The sequence below is a fragment of the Rhinoderma darwinii genome, chromosome 7 (genome assembly GCF_050947455.1).
Source record: "Rhinoderma darwinii isolate aRhiDar2 chromosome 7, aRhiDar2.hap1, whole genome shotgun sequence".
Lineage (NCBI taxonomy): Eukaryota > Metazoa > Chordata > Amphibia > Anura > Rhinodermatidae > Rhinoderma > Rhinoderma darwinii.
The window spans coordinates 51,958,833-51,977,130 of NC_134693.1; the positions used below are offsets into that span (position 1 = coordinate 51,958,833).

At 42.4% G+C, this 18,298-nt stretch overlaps 1 protein-coding gene across 1 annotated transcript; it reads right to left on the bottom strand.

The window, feature by feature from the left end:
• Positions 1 to 890: 890 nt before the first annotated feature.
• On the bottom strand, positions 891 to 17,520 carry LOC142657185 (pancreatic alpha-amylase-like). Its single transcript, XM_075832232.1, has 10 exons — positions 17,353 to 17,520; positions 6,186 to 6,332; positions 5,682 to 5,879; positions 5,367 to 5,597; positions 3,681 to 3,814; positions 2,353 to 2,475; positions 2,132 to 2,231; positions 1,936 to 2,057; positions 1,568 to 1,693; positions 891 to 1,246 (listed from the first exon to the last, which is right to left on the bottom strand). Exons 1-10 carry the CDS (start codon positions 17,518 to 17,520, stop codon positions 1,057 to 1,059), a joined length of 1,539 nt encoding a protein of 512 aa, XP_075688347.1. The 3' UTR covers positions 891 to 1,056.
• Positions 17,521 to 18,298: the final 778 nt, after the last annotated feature.

Genomic DNA, 18,298 nt, shown 5'->3' on the forward strand with positions numbered 1-18,298 from the left:
GTAGCTTTAGTATTTAGCTTTTTAGTGTTTCCACACTATATGCTAATGAGAATAAAAGAGTCAGATCTTCATTTGAAAAGAGTCAAATCTTCGTTTGGAAAGAGTCATATCTTCATTCCTCAAGTCTTTCCAAGTTTAATCCGCCTCCTTACTTTTGATTGACAGCTCCTCGCCTTCCCCCAGTACACAAAATCCTGCGCTTGTGCATTGATGTCCTCTTTTGGTGTGTGCGCACAAAGGGACACCGCATAATTACGATAAAAGGCGCAAAACGTTTGCAGACCGATATTTACAGTCGGAAGAGGAGTTTAGGAGCGGGGATAACGGCAATTAACTTTTTATAGCAGCGGCCAGTGAGGGATAAGTAAAGTTCAATAGGTGAAATGCTGGTAACAGGTTCCCTTTAAGAAGGCTCGTTTCAGATAAGGTTGGAGCAAATAATCCGTTTTTCATTGGGTAAGACCCCACAGAGAGGCAATGACCTGGCTGCAATGCGGTTGAAAAACACGTCGGCACTCTGTTCGGCACGGTTGTCAAATTGCTTGTAAGTGGCTGTGTGGTTTTGTGGGTAAAACTGCTGTCTACATGTTAATTAATAGACCCTTATGGCCGCACGACTTTGCAGGAAATCAGCAGTTTTAACCACAACACCGCGTGGCCATTAACAAGCAATTTGACAACCATGCCAGCACAGTTTTTGCACGCATCATCAATGCCGCTCCGTGGGGGCCTTAGACAAAGGGTAACATATTTTGAAATGGGGAAGTCTATTCATTTTGATTAGTTAGAAAACCCATTTAAAATTTAACCCATTGACAATTCTGATACCATTAATACACTTGAGTCTAGCTTAATATTACTTTATTTAGTAATGAAAATATGAACAGGATAAACAACCATACAGATGGAGTGATAGGACATTCTACTCAACATGAAGTAAATCGATGTTCTAAAGACCTGAATTTATGCAAATGTAGACACAAGTTTCTCCAGAACACGGAGGTCACTTTACAACATGTGGTATTGAAGGAATGCATTTTTTTTAAATGAGAAATGTTACAATTTGGATTCAGCATGAATGGCTGCGAAGGGATCTTCATCATTGTTGCTGATCTGGAAGCGAGCAGAGCCATTGTTGTCTACAGTGATCTGTCTACCAGTGCAGCGACCACCCTCCTTTTGTCCAGAGATCACATCACAGTAGGTTCCAGCTGGGAGACCAGTGTACAGTGTGACATCCATGTTCCTGAAATATGCAAAATAAGTGTTGAGTATGTGATAAGAAATCTACTTACCTGATAAGTTATTGAGGATCTATGACTTTCTTGCACATGTTAGATGCATTCTGGAGATGGTGCCTATATTTAATAAGGCATCAAGTCCTAGGACATCATCATAGGATCATACATAAATGAACTAAACAGAATTCAGCTAGACTTGGGTTTACGTATTTCATGGTATTAAAGAGAATTGTTGTTTTCACTTACAGAAATGTTTTCCATCATAACTAAATAAATAAATGTGATTAATATATAACATTTTATGTAGAAGCAAACAAGACTCTTACCAGTCATCATTGTTAAAGACAATAAATCCTCTGTTTCCACGTCCAAATGCCACCTGATTGCTTCCATTGTCCCACCAGTTGGAGAAGGGCTGCCAATCTACCACATTACGGAAAATAGCCATGTTCCTGAACAGAAAACATCAGAATCATTACATTCAGTATGATGCTGCTTGTGACACATTTTCTGCTATCACTTAGAATAGCTAAATTATAATAAACATTATCCATAGGCTTTTAAAAAAAATTACATTTGTGTACAAAATAAAGCACATTATTATTAGTAGGTGAATTTTTTATGATAATTTAGGAGAGAGAAAAACACATTTAGATTTTTTTAAATAATGTTTTGGAGTTACTTTACAACTTACTTAATCTGGCGCCATCTATGCTCACAGACCCAGTCATTACCACAAGTGCTATCAGCATTGATACTGACAGCTTTGGTGGAACCATCAGAGTGGCTTGGTGGTCCAATCCAGTCATTGACATCCTATAAAAATAGTAGCTGTTTTCAATTATTTTCTAATAGGGGATAACATTGACCTACACTTCAAGTAATCGTACCTTGCCATTGACCCAGTTTCTTGGCCATCTGAAACTGGACATGATACGTGTGAATCCATAGGGATGAGCCAACATAAAGCCAAGTCCCATCTTATAGAGACTGTAGAGATAGAATGAAACCAATTTTGTTAAGGGTAATAAATGGCTATGAATTAATATAATTAATATCAATATAATGTTTTCGATTTTTTTTTTATTTTTTTTTTTTTAAGTAACATTACCGAGCATCAAAGAAGGTAAGGATAGAGGCTCCTCCTGCACCATGTCCTCTCTGGTTATCGTGGTTGTCTACAAAGACCAAGGCTCTGTCGGAAGGCATGAAACCCCATCCTTCTCCCCAGTTCCTAGAGGGGAAATAAAATGATGTGGCAATAATATTGTATTCAAATTATAGCTATCTGAATTTTAAGTAAAAACATTAATTGATGCCTCAAAAATCTACTTAAGAGGGACTATATCTATGTATGTATATATATATATATATATATATATATACACACAATCGAGTCACATTATTATGACCAACTGCTAATATCCAGAGTAACCGCCATGTGCAGCACGGACAGCAGCTAGACGGATTGGGAGTGACTCAATAAGGTGCTGGTAGGTTGTCTCGTGTATCTGGGGCCTTGCTGACTGTAGTGCATCCCACATTTGCTGGAGGGTGCGTGGGGGAACAAGATGATTGAGGTGGTCCCACAGATGCTCAATTGGGTTCAAGTCTGGTGAATTAGGGGGCCAGGGAAGTACTTTGAAGTCTTGGTCGTGCTCTTCCAACCACTGTCGGACATTTATAGCCACGTGACATGTCACATTGTCTTGCTGGAAGATTCCATCTGCCCCAGGAAAGACAAAACGCATGTATGGGTGGACGTGATCTGCAACAATGGGTTCATACCCAAATGGGTTCAGAGTGTCTTCCACATGGATTAGTTGGCCCAGGGAATGCCATGAAAAAATTTCTCAGACCATAACGCTGCCGACGCTGGTAACCCCCTGGTTGATTATTACGGTGAGCTGCGCCACTGTAGCGTGTCGTTCGGCCCTCGCGCATCTTCGTAGCCGACGTTCACCTCTCACGTGAATGGCAAGTGGTGCTCCAACATTTCCACGTCGATTATTTCCAATGGTGCCATTTGTCCACTCATGATACACTTCCACGACAGCAGCACGTGAACAGTTCACAAACTGCGGTGTTTGAGAAATACTGCCACCCTTGGCCCGAAAGCCAATAATCATCCCTTTTTGCAACTCTGATAAATCGCCCCTTTTACCCATAGCAACAACGAGTGATATGTGTTCAGACAGCCTATCACACACCTTATATACCCACCAAGCCAGACACATCACTTCCTTCATGGGCTACGCTCTGCCGACATCTAAAGTAGGAGGTGGTCATAATAATGTGACTCAACTGTGTAATTCTGCAGTGCTTTGTTATCCTTTTTTTAATGTAATTGAAAATAAGATGTAATTTATCTATCAGAACAAATAATGAAACTCTCTATCGCTTCCAGTGTTAATTCTGCTGATTCATTTTACAACTTACTTCAAATAAGACATCTTCTCACCATTCCACTTGCGGATAACTGTTCCAAGTTTGGCTCCATATTTAAATTCTGTAACTCTTCCAATTCCAAAGTATTCACTGGATGAAATGGATTCACCACCAAGATCTATGACCTACACCATGAAGATATGACAAACAAGTTTAAATACATATTTAATCTTTTAAATACTCTCTTCAACAAATTGAAAACAAAATTATTAAAATGTTTAATATCTTCAGTAGATAGTTGTTGCAAAATAAAATTGGCATATTTCACAATGTTCCTTCCAATTCTAAATATAAATATACTTTTGATTTAATTAAGTTTTCTGTATATTGTAACATGATTCTGATAAGAATATATTTTTTTATTGGTATAAGTCAGCGGCAGTGCCTGGCAATTATATAACCGATCACTTAATTGCGGATCTCCTCCTGTGGAAGCCCCAGTTACAGTGGAAAACGACATTTTAAAAATAAATATAAATTCAGAATGTTCGTCGGAGGTCTTTAATGATCTATAAGGCCCAGTTCACAAACAGTTTTTTGCAGGCAGAAAAAATCTGCCTCAAAATCCCTTGAGGAATTTTGAGGCAGATTTTAAATCGCCAGCATTGTTTTGACACTTTATTTCCACATTTATTGCAGCATTTTTTTTCCTGCTGACGTTAAATCGAATGCAAAAAACATGGGGAAAAAATGCTTAAAACGAGTGCCGTGGTTATTTTTGCCTCCCGTTGATTTCAATGGAAGGTCAGAGGTGTAAACCGCTCAAAGACAGAGCATGATGCTTTTTTTTTCCTCGAGCGGCCTAGAGCCGCCAGGGAAAAAAACATTTCCCTGCCTCCCATTAATAGTAATGAAGGGTGATTTGGGGCATTTTTTGGTGAACTGACCCTTAGATGACATATTATATAAAAAAAAAATAACAGTTTGTTAAACCGAAAACACACAATACAAACAACAACACCAACCCACACTGTACACATATCCTGCCCTAATAAGCAAACATTTGAATAATTAAATTTAGTGTGAATTTGCAAAATTACAAATTTAAGAAACATACAGTAGATTAAAATAAATGTCATTTTTGTTTGTATGTTATGCATAATTTACCACAAAAATAAAATGCTATAAAGATAGTATGAAAAAACAGCTCTACATGTCACAAAAATAAAAAAAAATTATTCAAATATGTCAAATTATTGTGTGGAAACCCTATAGGGCAGATTTACTATGCCATTTTATACGCCACTGTTAGTATGAAGTCCACAGGAGTAAGATGCAGCTAAATTATTAAGAAGCACACACCTCTTAATAAATGTGTTGCATCTTCTGCATTCCGTGCACCAGAAAGAGAAAACAATGCCAGGTACGGGCTGGCGTAGATTTTCCCTATAATTTATGCTAGTTCCTGGCATAAATGATAGTAAATGTTTCGGGCTGCAGTGGCACCGTTCCTTCCACTAAGCCCTGTCCACTTTTCGCTATAGTGGCGTAAATGCATCAAAAATTTACATTTTTGCGCAAATTGTGACTTTTGGTGCATTTGCGACTTTTCCACGCCAGAAAAAAGGCATAAAACCTTTGAAAAATTCCCTCCTATGAGTTAAATAATTTCTTCTGGAAATGATAAATTTAAAATTGTAACATTGGGGAAAATCAGATGTGAAGTAAATACATGACCTCCTGGAAGATAAAGGGTCTGGCTCCCCCAGCAAACCATCTTGTGTTGAGATTGTTCAGTCTGTCTGTGATAGCCTTGATGTCTCCAGGCCACATGTGTTTGGCAGCATCAAATCTAAAGCCAGCTACACCGATGTCAATAAGATTGTTCAAAAATCCTGCGATCTTCCCACGGACATAGTCCTTCTCCAAGGCAAGGTCCAGGAGGCCAACCAGACGGCAGTCTCTGACCTATGAAGGGAAAATAGATGCTTTCATCCACAATAATAATTGCCAATCCTTTCTTATGTACACTAACATGTGTCAGTTGTATACCTGATAAATATCATTATAGCTCTCAATTTCTCCACTGCCAGTCTTGCACTTGCCATCGTTAAAGTCCCAGCTGGAATATGACACAGCAGGGAAATCTCTTGCCCCAGCATTGAAATTGCTGCCACAAGTAGAATGAGTACCGGCACCACCTCCAGAGCCACACATGTGATTTATGATGGCATCTACATAGATATATACCTAAGAAACGAGAAGAAAGTACTTTAATAATATAGCAGAAAAGCAAAGGTTGAAAGGTAAAGTCATAAATTTGAACAGTAAAAAATGCATATGATGAATACCAGATTCAAGGATGTTGTAATCAGTCTTTATTTATTTTAAATGATTCTATAGATTCTGAGAAGCTTCAGGAGTTGGGCCAGATTTTTTATAAAGCCAAATAGGACTATGCTTATTAGATGCAAAGGATTAGAAAACTGACAGTACTGTAATATTACATGTTCTTAATTGTATCTTCATTGATTACTCTATAATATTCACACTTACCCCAACATTGTTACATCTGGTCACCATGTCTCTGAATTGTTGCTCATTACCAGAGCGAGAGCAGAGTTTGTAGCTGATAGGCTGGTACCTTTCATACCAAGGTCTCCATGGATTGCTGACAATGATATTCTCATTTGGTGGGGAAATCTACAAAATGCATAAACAAACAAGTAAATGATTGGATACGTAGTGTGGTGGGTTTACTAATGGAATTAAGCAACTTTCTGCTGTCCAAAATTAAGCTACAGTATGTTTATACAACAGCAGTGAAGTTATTGGCATCTTGTCGTATAAAAAATGTTGTAGCGTTTACTAACTCTTTCAATCCACATCGGCACCGGACCACAAGAAGAGTGGTTTTCACTTTCAGCCACGCCACTGCCTAGTCCCACTAACACAGAGGTGGTGGCACACAGAGTGTCTCTGTCAGCACCAATTAGCTGCTGTTTTATTGAACTCACTGACAAATGCGCTCTGCAGCTCGCAGCTCTGTTTGCTGGGCGGCTGCCGCAGCGTTTAGCTGTTTTCTTCCACTAATGCTCTCTGGGAAACTAGAGCACCTCTGTTAGCGAAAGAGAATAGCTGAATGGTGGGACAGCCACAGACAAACAGAGCCGCCCACGCCCGGCACAAAGAGCGCATATGCTGCTGCCTTAGTCTTCCTGGACCTGACCTAGTGTATCCTCACCCTGCTGTGGACCTCCTGCTTGACCTGCCTGGCTGCCCGCTCCCTGGCCCTGTAAGCAAGTGATAAAGTTAAACACCCTATGTCTCTTACTGAAAAAAAAACCACTCCAGATTAAATATATTTTGGGGATGCTGTACCTCCAATGATACACAGAAAGGGAGATTTATTAAAAGCGTAGTGCAGGCAAACTCTCCTGCCGGACCTAATATCGGGCATGGAGAGCCGACAAGCGAGTATCGTGCACAGGTCTTGTTAATTAGAATACGGTCAGAGATTATATTTACTGGCTGATGCAGCCCCCGCAACAGTCCTGGCCAGTGTCAGCAGTCATGGCTCTTTATGGTCGATGTCAGTTTAATTGGTTATATTTTTTTCATTCTGCCTCCCAAAAAACTGAATAAAAAGTGATCAAAAAGTGGTATGTAGCCAAAAATAATACCAACGAAAATTTTAACCCATCCTAAAAAAATCAAGCACTTACACAGCTCTGTCGACGGAAAAATAAAAAGTTATGACTTTGAGAATATGGCGACACCCAAAAACAAATTAACTTTTTAAAAATGTATTTATTGTGCAAAAGTACTAAAAAGTTAAAAAACTTAAGTAACTAAAACTAAAAGAATAAACTATCCCCCCCCCAAACAAATACATTATAAAATGTTTTCGATACATTATATGTACACCAAAATACACCGTGTTCCAAATTATTATGCACATTGGATTTAAGTGTCATAAACATTTAATTATTAGTTTTTCAATTAAACTCATGGATGGTATTGTGTTTTAGGGCTCTTTGGATCATTGTAATCAATCTCAGACACCTGTAATAATTCGTTTTCCAGGTGTGACCAATCAAAGGAAAACTACTTAAGAAGGACGTTCCACATTATTAAGCAGGCCACAGGTTTCAAGCAACATGGAAAAGAAAAAGGATCTCTCTGCTGCCGAAAAGCGTGAAATAGTGCAATACTTAGGTATGAAAACATTGGATATTTCAAGAAAACTTAAGCGTGATCATCGTACTGTGAAAAGATTTGTGGCTGATTCAGAGCACAGATGGGTTCGTTCAGATAAAGGCATAATGAGGAAGGTTTCTGCCAGACAAATTAATAGGATTAGGAGAGCAGCTGCTAAAATGCCATTGCAAAGCAGCAAACAGGTGTAATGGCAGGAAGGAGGTGAAGGGAAAGTGAGCCCTAATCTGCCCACCGCCCTGTCCCTGCCTACTTGCAACGACCCGCCCTAGGCGACGGGGTACAACTGGGCGGCGGTCCCTACGCTGTCTAAGTGCACGGGAGAACAAACAGGGAACACGCAAGGGAAGGGGCAGTAGCCCACGGAACGCCGCGAGGAAACGAGCGGAGAATGAGTTGTCAGGACCAATGATGAAGTGGAGTATACCCAAGTGAGCACGGAGGAGGAAGCAAGCCGGAGGCAAAGCAAAGCGGGTTAAGCAGAACAGCAGCAAGGCAGAAGCACGGCAGAAGCAGGCTGGAGCAAGCAGCAGTGGGGCCAGGAATCCAGAAGAATTACAAGCACTGAGGAGGAGAACACAGCAGGTAATAAAGGACAGGGGGCGGAGCTAACTCCGACTGACCAGGCCGCGATAGGCTCTCCCACTCCTGAGCCTGCCACCCTGGTTGGTGGGAGATGGTGTCAGTCGAACAGGTCTGGCCTCAGGTGTGGATTGATTAATCCCAGGAGTATACCTAGACGTAGTACCTGGCAGATCCCTAACAACAGGTATTTGAAACCGCTGGTGCCTCTGGAGTCCCGCGAACCTCAAGGTGTAGGATCCTCCAGAGGTTTGTAAGTGTGCATAAAGCTATTATTCGGCCACCCCTAAACAATGCTCACAAGCAGAAATGGTTGCAGTGGGCTCAGAAATACATGAAGACTAATTTTCAAACCGTGTTGTTTACTGATGAGTGCCGTGCAACCCTGGATGGTCCAGATGGATGGAGTAGTGGATGGTTGGTGAATGGCCACCATGTCCCAACAAGGCTGCGACATCAGCAAGGAGGTGGCGGAGTCATGTTTTGGGCTGGAATCATGGGGAGAGAGCTGGTAGGCCCCTTTAGGGTCCCTGACGGTGTGAAAATGACCTCTGCAAAGTATGTAGAGTTTATGACTGACCATTTTCTTCCGTGGTACAAAAAGAAGAACCGTGCCTTCCGTAGCAAAATTATCTTCATGCATGACAATGCACCATCTCATGCTGCAAAGAATACATCTGTGTCATTGGCTGCTATGGACATAAAAGGAGAGAAACTCATGGTGTGGCCCCCATGTTCCCCTGACCTCAACCCTATTGAGAACCTTTGGAGCATCCTCAAGCAAAATATCTATGAGGGTGGGAGGCAGTTCACATCAAAACAAAAGCTCTGGGAGGCTATTCTTACATCCTGCAAAGATATTCAAGCAGAAACTGTCCAAATACTCACAAATTCAATGGATGCAAGAATTGTGAAGGTGATATCAAAGAAGGGGTCCTATGTTAACATGCAACTTGGCCTGTTAAGGTTTTTTTGATTGAAAGAGCTTTTGATTTCTGTAAATATGACCTCCTGATGCTACAAATTCAACAAATTACCATTTTACTTCTCTTTACAACCTTTAAAATGTTTTGATCTCTGTTGTGCATAATAATTTGAAACAGTGCATTTTGAGTTTTTTACTTGTAAAAAAAAAAATCTGTTATCATTAGGAGATTTGTTCAATAAAATTTGCAGTATACTCCAATGGTTGATGGCTTGAAGATTATACTGACTGTCATTTGCATCGACTATTTGGGAAAATCAGCGAAAAATAACATTTGCATAATAATTTGGAACGACGTGTAGTTCTATTAAAAATCAGAAAGCAGTGATGCAAAAACAAAAATAAACGCTGCATCTTCCAGGCCCCGTAGCATCCTTAGTACACGTCCAGACGTGGCGGAATTTCTGTGTAAGTCCGCAGTGGAATTCTCCAGCGGCCGTTTTTTACAGTTGTTTCAATAAATTTTTAGGCAAGTTAGTTCAGACATTGCGGAAAACTCTGCTGCGGACCATAGGCTGCAGTGCGGAATTCGTTGCGTAAATGCCCCAAATCTGCACCAACATTTGCAGCGGAAAAACTCTGCCACGTCTGGACGTGCCCTTAAGGGGTTAGTACAATCATACAATGCAGTGCAACAGTGTCTCTCCCTGTGCAGCATGGGCCAAACTCATCAACAAGATGTGGCCTGTTGATGAATCTGACGCAGGACCAAGTGTTTCCCATTACTTTTAGAATAGTCATAAAATAGTTATCCCTTTTAAACCAGTTCACACAAATAGGTGTAAATAAAACAATGTATAAAAAAGGTAATATTACATTTACTGATTTGGTGGACGGGGAGTGGCAAAGGTAGTTACGTTTCAGATGGGGATAAGGCACTAAATTGAATCTTGCCCAGGGGCAGGAAAACCTAGCTACGCCTATGATCAGAAAAAAATCCCTTGATCAGCACTCCATTTCCAGTAATCTAGTAACCAAAACTTTTAACATTGTTATATTCAAGAAAGACATTCGGGCTTCTATTGAACTCTATTATAAATTCCCCATGACAACTTCCTCTGGCTGATAGTTCCATAGTCTCACTGCTCTTACATTAAAGAACCCCTTTCTATGTTATTGTAGAAACCTTCTTTCCTCTAGACGTAGAGGATGTCCCCTTTGTTATAGTTACAGTCCTGGGTATAAATAGATCATTACACAGATCTCTGTATTGACCTTTGATGTATTTATACATACAGTAGAAAAAGACTCGACACTTAATAATGTTTCATAGATGGAACAATTTTTTAATAGCAATCCACAGCTCAAAATAATGTAAGATTTCCGTCAAGAATAGACCTTTATCAAACCGTCGGATTGCCTATGAAAGATAAGCAAATAGAAATAATCAGAAGAACACAACACTATGCTGCGACGTACGCCGCCAGTCCTTCTCTATCATATACGCAATCTGACTGGTTTGATAAAGGTCTATACTTGACCGAAACGTTACATTATTTTGTGCTGTAGATTGCTATTAAAAAATTGTTCTATCAACAAAACATTATTGAGTGCCGGGTCTTCTTCTATATTACATGGATTGGAACCTACCTGTGCACCTGCCAGCTGAGTGCCGTGGTTTCTTCTTGTAATATCCACAGGATATGTCATGAATGTCAGATAGATGTGGGTCCCACCTCTGGGACATGCACCTATCTCTAGAACGGGGCCCCCTAAACCCCATTCTACTGCTCTGAGTTGTGGCTGATCATGAGTTACGGAACCAGCCTAGCTCGCTGAGCTACTCTGTTTCCGTAACTCCCAAGGTAGTGAATGGCAGTTACGGAAGCATTATAGCATGCCATAATTCATGGTCAGGAATCACATGCGTCAGCCAAAACACAGAACAGTGGTAGAACAGTGTTTAGGGGCCCCGTTCTAGAGATAGGTGCGGGTCCCAGTGATGGGACCCGCATATATCTGAAATTTATGACATATCCTGTGGATATGTCATAAATGTCTCTGATGGGAAAACCAATTTAAGTTTTACTGTTAACTAAAATTCTTATGTAACGTCCACGGTCGCTGACCACAAACTATTCTCATCCTGCCGACACCCTTCTCTCCAGAGATGCCAGCACATGTGGCCATCCTGTCCCGCAGTGACCACTAGGGTGCTTGCGCGAGTACAGTCTAGCCTTAAAGAGCCAGAGCGCACACATGTGTGAGATTGAGCTGATTGCTCCCAGATCACCCTGGACTATAAGAAAGGCCCTGCCACTTCCTTCATTGCCTGAGCATTGTTTGTACCTACCCGAGTCAGTCTCTGCAAATGGTCCCTTGAGTGTTCTCCAGTTCCCAGTGTTCCCGTTCCTGCTACCTGTATCCTGTATCTCATGCTTCCGTGTTCTTGTGCTGTACAGAGTTGGAGTCGTGCTGTGTCGCCTGCTACACCCACTGTGTTTAACCGCACCTGTTGTCTGCCTGCTTTTGTCTGCCTGCTGTCTGCCTGCTGCCAGAGTTCCATACAAGCCTAAATTACTGTCTGTATTGCCACAGGTACCTTTATCCGAACTATAGACATTGACTTTGTACCAGCTGCTATACCGCTACGGTGGTACGGCCCAATGGGTCCGCATACCCACAGATTGTGACAGTACGCTACTGCCATGGACCCCGCTGGTCAATCCAAGACCATGACGATGTCACTAGTGATGTGGGCGGATGTGCTAGACCTCCGGTCTCGACTGGACTAACTCCTCCAGGCATTGAACATTATTTCACATCGGCTCGATTGGGGATGGGGAGTTACTGGCCATCAAACTGACTCTGAAGGAGTGGAGACACCTACTAGAGGGCGCCGATGCCTTGTCCAGGTCATTTGAGACACCATGGAGTCTCCACAAAATATTATTGACCCATCCTGCATGATCTCTGTCAACCCTCTGCAAGTTAGAGACATCCCTCCCACTTTTGTGCGTCTAGCAGACAGAAAAAGAATCCTCCGCTGGGGACACAGCTCTAGACTGGCAGGTCACGCGGGTGTCCGTAAGATCCGAGACCTGATTTCCCATCACGTCTGGTGGCCCACGCTGCCCAAAAACATCATGGACTTTGTTTCCTCCTGCATGGTGTGCGCAGCAAACATAGTTGCTCACTCCAAACCGACTGGTCTCCTCCATCCGCTGCCTGTGCCAAATGCTCCCTGGCAGCATATTGCAATGGGCTTCGTCAGGGATCTGTTGGATGCAGTATGGTCTGGGTGGTGGTGAACCGATTCTTAAAGATGGCTCCTTTTGTTCCGCTGACCAGCCTACCTTCTGCTTCTTGACTGGCCAACCTCTTCATCCAACACATCTTCTGCCTGCACGGCTTACCCCTGCATATCGTGTCTGATCAGGGGGTTCAGTTCACTTCAAAGTTCTGGAGCGCTCTCTGTAAACTCCTCGATATAAAGTTGGACTTTTCCTCAGCCTACCATCCCCAGTCCAATGGCCAAGTTGAGAGGATCAATCAGATCATGGAGAACTATTTACGACATTTTATGTCTAGGCAGGATGACTGGGTGCAGCTTCTTCCTTGGGCCGAGATCTACTATAACAACCACACAAGTGAGTCCAACGCATCCACACCATTTTTATAGTCTATGGCCAACATCCACATATTCCTCTCCCTGTGTATGCTTCGTCACAGGTGCCTGCAGCTGACTCTGAATTCCAGGACTTTCTACAGATCTGGCAGAAAACCCGGTCCTCTATTCTGCTGGCGGTCAATTGCATGAAGCGAAAGGCAGATATGAGAAGAAGAGAGCCACCTCAGTTTCTTCTGGATACCAGGGTCTGGCTGTCCTCAAGAAATATCCGGCTGAGGGTGCCGTCATGCAAATTCGCTCCCAAGTTCCTCGGACCCTTTGAGATCCTGCAGCGGATCAACCCGGTCTCTTATAAGCTTCGGCTGCCCGCTACCCTCTTGATCCCGAACTCCTTTCACGTATCTCTTCTGAAGCCTATGGTTCCGAACTGCTACTCTAAATCTCTTAGCCCTGCAGTTGCCCCCAGCGGTTCTGCCGAGATATTTGAGGTTAAGGAGATCCTGGACACCAAAAAAGTAAGAGGAAGAACCTTTTATTCAGTAGATTGGAGGCGGTTTGGTCCAGGGGAGAGGTCCTTGGAGCCAGAAGAGAATCTCAATGCTCAATGCTCCTACTCTCATTAAGAAGTTTCTCTCTCGTTCTGGCCCCAAAAAGAGAGGGCGTAAGAGGGGGATACTGTAACATCCATGGTCGCTGACCACAAACTCTTTTCATCCTGCCATCGCCCTTCTCTCCAGAGATGCCAACACATGCGGCCGTCCTGTCCCGAAGTGACCACTAGGGTGCGCGTGCAAGCTCAGTCCAGCCTTAAAGAGCCAGAGCGCACACATGTGTGAGATTGAGCTGATTGCTCCCAGATCACCCTGGACTATAAGAAGGGCACTGCCCTTTCCTTCATTTCCTGAGCGTTGTTTGTACCTACCCGTGTCAGTCTCTGCAAATGGTCCCTTGAGTGTTCTCCAGTTCCCAGTGTTCCCGTTTCTGCTACCTGTATCCTGTATCCCGTGCTCCTGTGCTGTACAGAGTTGGAGTCGTGTTGTGTCGCCTGCTACACCTGCTGTGTTTCACCGCACCTGTTGTCTGCCTGCTGCCAGAATTTCATCCGAGCCTAAACCATCGTTACTGTCTGTATTACCACACGTACCGTTATCTGAACTATAGACATTGACTTTGTACCCTGTTTGGCCAGCTGCTATACTGCTACGGCGGTACGGCCGAGTGGGTCCACATACCCACAGATCGTGACATCTTAAGACCTTTTCCTTCTCTGTTTTACCCAGTATTTTCACATTTAGTAAATGATGGTGACATGTATTTTCCCTTCCCAAGTGCAGAATCTTACATTTATCGGTGATAAACTCCATTTACCACTTCTCTGCCAAAGCTACCAGTTATCCAGTACATTCTCATCAGAATACTGTCCTCATTTGTGTTAATTACTTTACACAGTTTAGTATCATCTGCAAAAGTTGATATTTAACTATGCAATCCCTCTATAAGATCATAAATGAATATATTAAAGACAATAAAGCCCATACATTGACCCCTGTTGTACGCCTCTAGTATTCGTAACCCAATCTGAGTGTGTATAGTTATTATTTACCTTCTGTTTTGTAATACTGAGCCAGTTACTTTCCCACTTACACACATTTTTTTCCTGTCCCAGCATTCTCATTTTTTGTACCACATGTGGCTCAGCATGAAATGCTTTAAAAAAAAAATCAAAAGACATATGACATCCAATGACTCATCTGGGTCCAGTCTAGAATGTATCTCCTCATAGAAACTGATCAGATTATTTTGACAGTGCCCATACCTCATACACCCATGTTTAGATGGAGTCAGAGGCGTAGGTAGGTTCTCCTGCACCCGGGGCAAAGATTCAGATTGGCGCCCCCCCCCCCCAACTTATTTCCCGACATCTCCTTCCCCCTCGCCATGTTTTCTTTCTCTACCAGTCAATGAGATGTAATTTTTTGTTCACAATTTTTTTAATGTAACTTGAGTATAAAAGCATTTCTACATTTTACAAGCGATATAGTTCTATAATGTAATTAATATAAAAATAAATTAAAAGAAAATAAATTAAAGAGGCCACACACAGCCCCCTGTAGATAGCACCACACAGCCCCTCTCTTGTAGATAGTGCCACACACAGCCCCCTGTAGATAGTGCCACACACAGCCCCCCTTTTAAATAGTGCCACACACAGCCCCCCTTGTAGATAGCGTCACACACAGCCCCTCTCTTGTAGATAATGCCACACAGAGCCCCCTGTAGATAGTGCCACACACAGCCCCCCTTGTAAATAGTGCCACACACAGCCCCCCTTGTAGACAGTGCCACACACAGCCCCCCTTGTAAATAGTGCCACACACAGCCCCCCTTGTAAATAGTGCCACACACAGCCCCCCTTGTAGATAGTGCCACACACAGCCCGCTGCCCCTTTGTAAATAGCGCCACACTCCCCCCCCCCTTTTAAATAACGCCACACTCCCACCACTTTTAAATAGCGCCACACTGTGAACAGACCGGTGAGCGGTAGCCTACCGCTACCACTCTCCGCTCTGCCTGGTGTAACTTACCGGAGGAGCCGAGGTGGTCATGCGGCGCAGGCAGAGGCGGAGTTCCTTCTGACTAGGGTTGGTGACAGCCAGGGCCGGCCTTAGGTTGGATGGCGCCCTGTGCGGGACTCTCTATTGCCGCCCCCTACACAAACCAAAAATTAACCACATATATGGACACGCTGGAACATATATACTGTACATACATAAAGACAGATATTTAGACATACAGGCAAATATACATACACACATTCTGAAACATATACATACAGGTAAATATATAGACATACAGACATATACACACACACACACACACACACACACACACCGGCAGATAAATACACAGACAGGAACATATGCAAATACATAAAAGGCACAAATATACAAGCACAAAGACACATTCACAAAAAGACCCATATATACGCACACAGGCACATATGTACACAGCATAGATAATGTAGTAGATGTTACCTGCAGTCCTATGTAACAACACAGATAACACAGTGATAACTCTCTAAATACAGATAGTAGTGTTACCTGCAGTCCTATGTAACACCACAGATACCATAGTGATAACTCTCTGAGTACAGATAATGTAGTAGCTGTTGCCTGCAGTCCTATGTAACACCACAGATAACACATTGTAGCAGAGCTGAGATTGTATCTGTGGTGTTACATAGGACTACAGGCAACAGCTACTACATTATCTGTAATCAGAGTTACTGTGGTGTTACATAGGACTGCAGGTAACACTACTACATGATCTGTACTCAGAAAGATATCACTGTTATCTGTGGTGTTACATAGGACAGCAGGTAACATCTACTACATTATCTGTACTGTGTAGCAGAGCTGAGATTGTAATTCAGCACACAGTACAGATAATGTAGTAGATGTCCCCTGCAGTCCTATGTAACACCACAGATAACACAGTCATATCTCTCTGAGTACAGATAATGTAGTGTTATCTGCAGTCCTATGTAACACCACAGATAACACAGAGATAACTCTCTGAGTGCAGATAATGTAGTAGATGTAAGAGACAAACACATGCAGAGACACACACACACACACACACACACACACTGTAACATATACACATACAAACACAGAGACACACATTACACACTACACACAAACTACAAACACACATTACACACACAGACACTCACCATATCTCCTTGCTGACAGGTCAGGACGGGCTGTGTGTGGGCGGAGCTTCCTCTCTGCTTCTCGGCAGAGCACAGAGCACAGGCAGCTGCAGGAAGGCTGCAGCACTGGAGTGGACCTGTCCCCTGACTTGAATCATCTGACCTCATGTCACTGACGTGAGGTCAGGTGACTGGACTGGTCCACTCCCTGGCCGTCACAGACCCCAGTCAGAACGTAATGTCCTGGCTCTTCCTAAGCTGCTACAGGTGTCCCACATACAGGACGCCTGTCAGCAGCGATCAGCTGCTCTTTGGCGCCCCCTATCCGTATCCTCCAGGTTGCGCCCGGGGCACATGCCCCGCCTGCCCCCCCCCCTAGCTACGCCCCTGGATGAAGTCATATGTTTTACATTAGAGGTTAAACTTACAGACCTATAGTTACGGGGTTAATCTTTTTTTGGCAGTGTTTTGAATATTGGCACCACATTTGCTATGCTCTAGTCCTGTGGAATAGACCCTGTTCAAACACCATGATAAACCTAACATAATTTTCATTATTGTAGAAGATCACACCTGCTAAAGTTTTGTTATGTTAAATTCATAACATGTTACATTTCATACTGATTAATATTAGAGGTGTTGTCTACCTACCTGGATTCCTCCAAATCCATTGGGTGCCAAATATCTTTCACACTCTGCTGCAATGTCATCCCATCTCCACTCAAATAAGTGGACAATTGATGTTCGTCCTGGTCTAGTGTTGGGATTGTACTGAGCTGAGCATAGCCCAACAGCTACCAACAGAAGTAGGAGCTTCATCCTGTCTTCTAATGTGACAGCTTACGGACTTCTTTTGGCTCTTTTATACTGTGAGTTGTGTAACGGCCTGTGTTACTAAATTACCACCTGTGACTCTTTTCTGTAATATATGAAGCCAGGTGATGATATTCTGGAAATTCTCACAAGTAGACGTGTATTATCATATTTGCAGTATGTTCATATCAATTGAACAAGATAACACACATATAAACAAGGACAACCTAAGGGTAACATAATAACATAGTACGGTTGGAAAAAGAAAACTTTCATCTAGTTCAACCTGCTTACCTTGCAGTGCGACTATCGCTATCCTTAGTTCACGTCAATGAGAAGGATGTAAACTATGGAGCCTATTATATTTATCACACAGATTCACACTCACCTTCTTTAGGTGACAATCTTATGCTAGATCTCCTAACATAACTATCAGACACGCCAAATGTAGCAAAAACATTACCACTACCTAATGAATTATTTAACCCAGGCAATAGGGCCTAAGATAAAACATGTTTGACACTTTGCTGAATACCACTATAAGTTAACCCTTGCTATTCGTCAAAGAATTAACTTTAGGTACTCACAGCATTCACAGTGTAAATCTTAATCAAATAAGTAACTTTTTCTATAGAGACATGAAATCAATAGGACTTCTGGGCAGAACTAATTAAATTTTCAGATTTAATATACGATAGCACAGTGGGTTACAATAAAAAGAGAGTTGTCATAATACATAAAAAATATGATACAAGTAAAATGGATAAAATAACAGAAAACTTAT

Coding starts and splice junctions, on each gene's coding strand:
- LOC142657185 (XM_075832232.1), bottom strand. CDS start 17,520: ATGAAGCTCCTACTTCTGTTGGTAGCTGTTGGGCTATGCTCAGCTCAG. Junction 5,598..5,681: donor GCTATAATGATATTTATCAG/GTATACAACTGA, acceptor TTCCCTTCATAG/GTCAGAGACTGCCGTCTGGT. Junction 1,247..1,567: donor GTCTTTAACAATGATGACTG/GTAAGAGTCTTG, acceptor TGCATATTTCAG/GAACATGGATGTCACACTGT.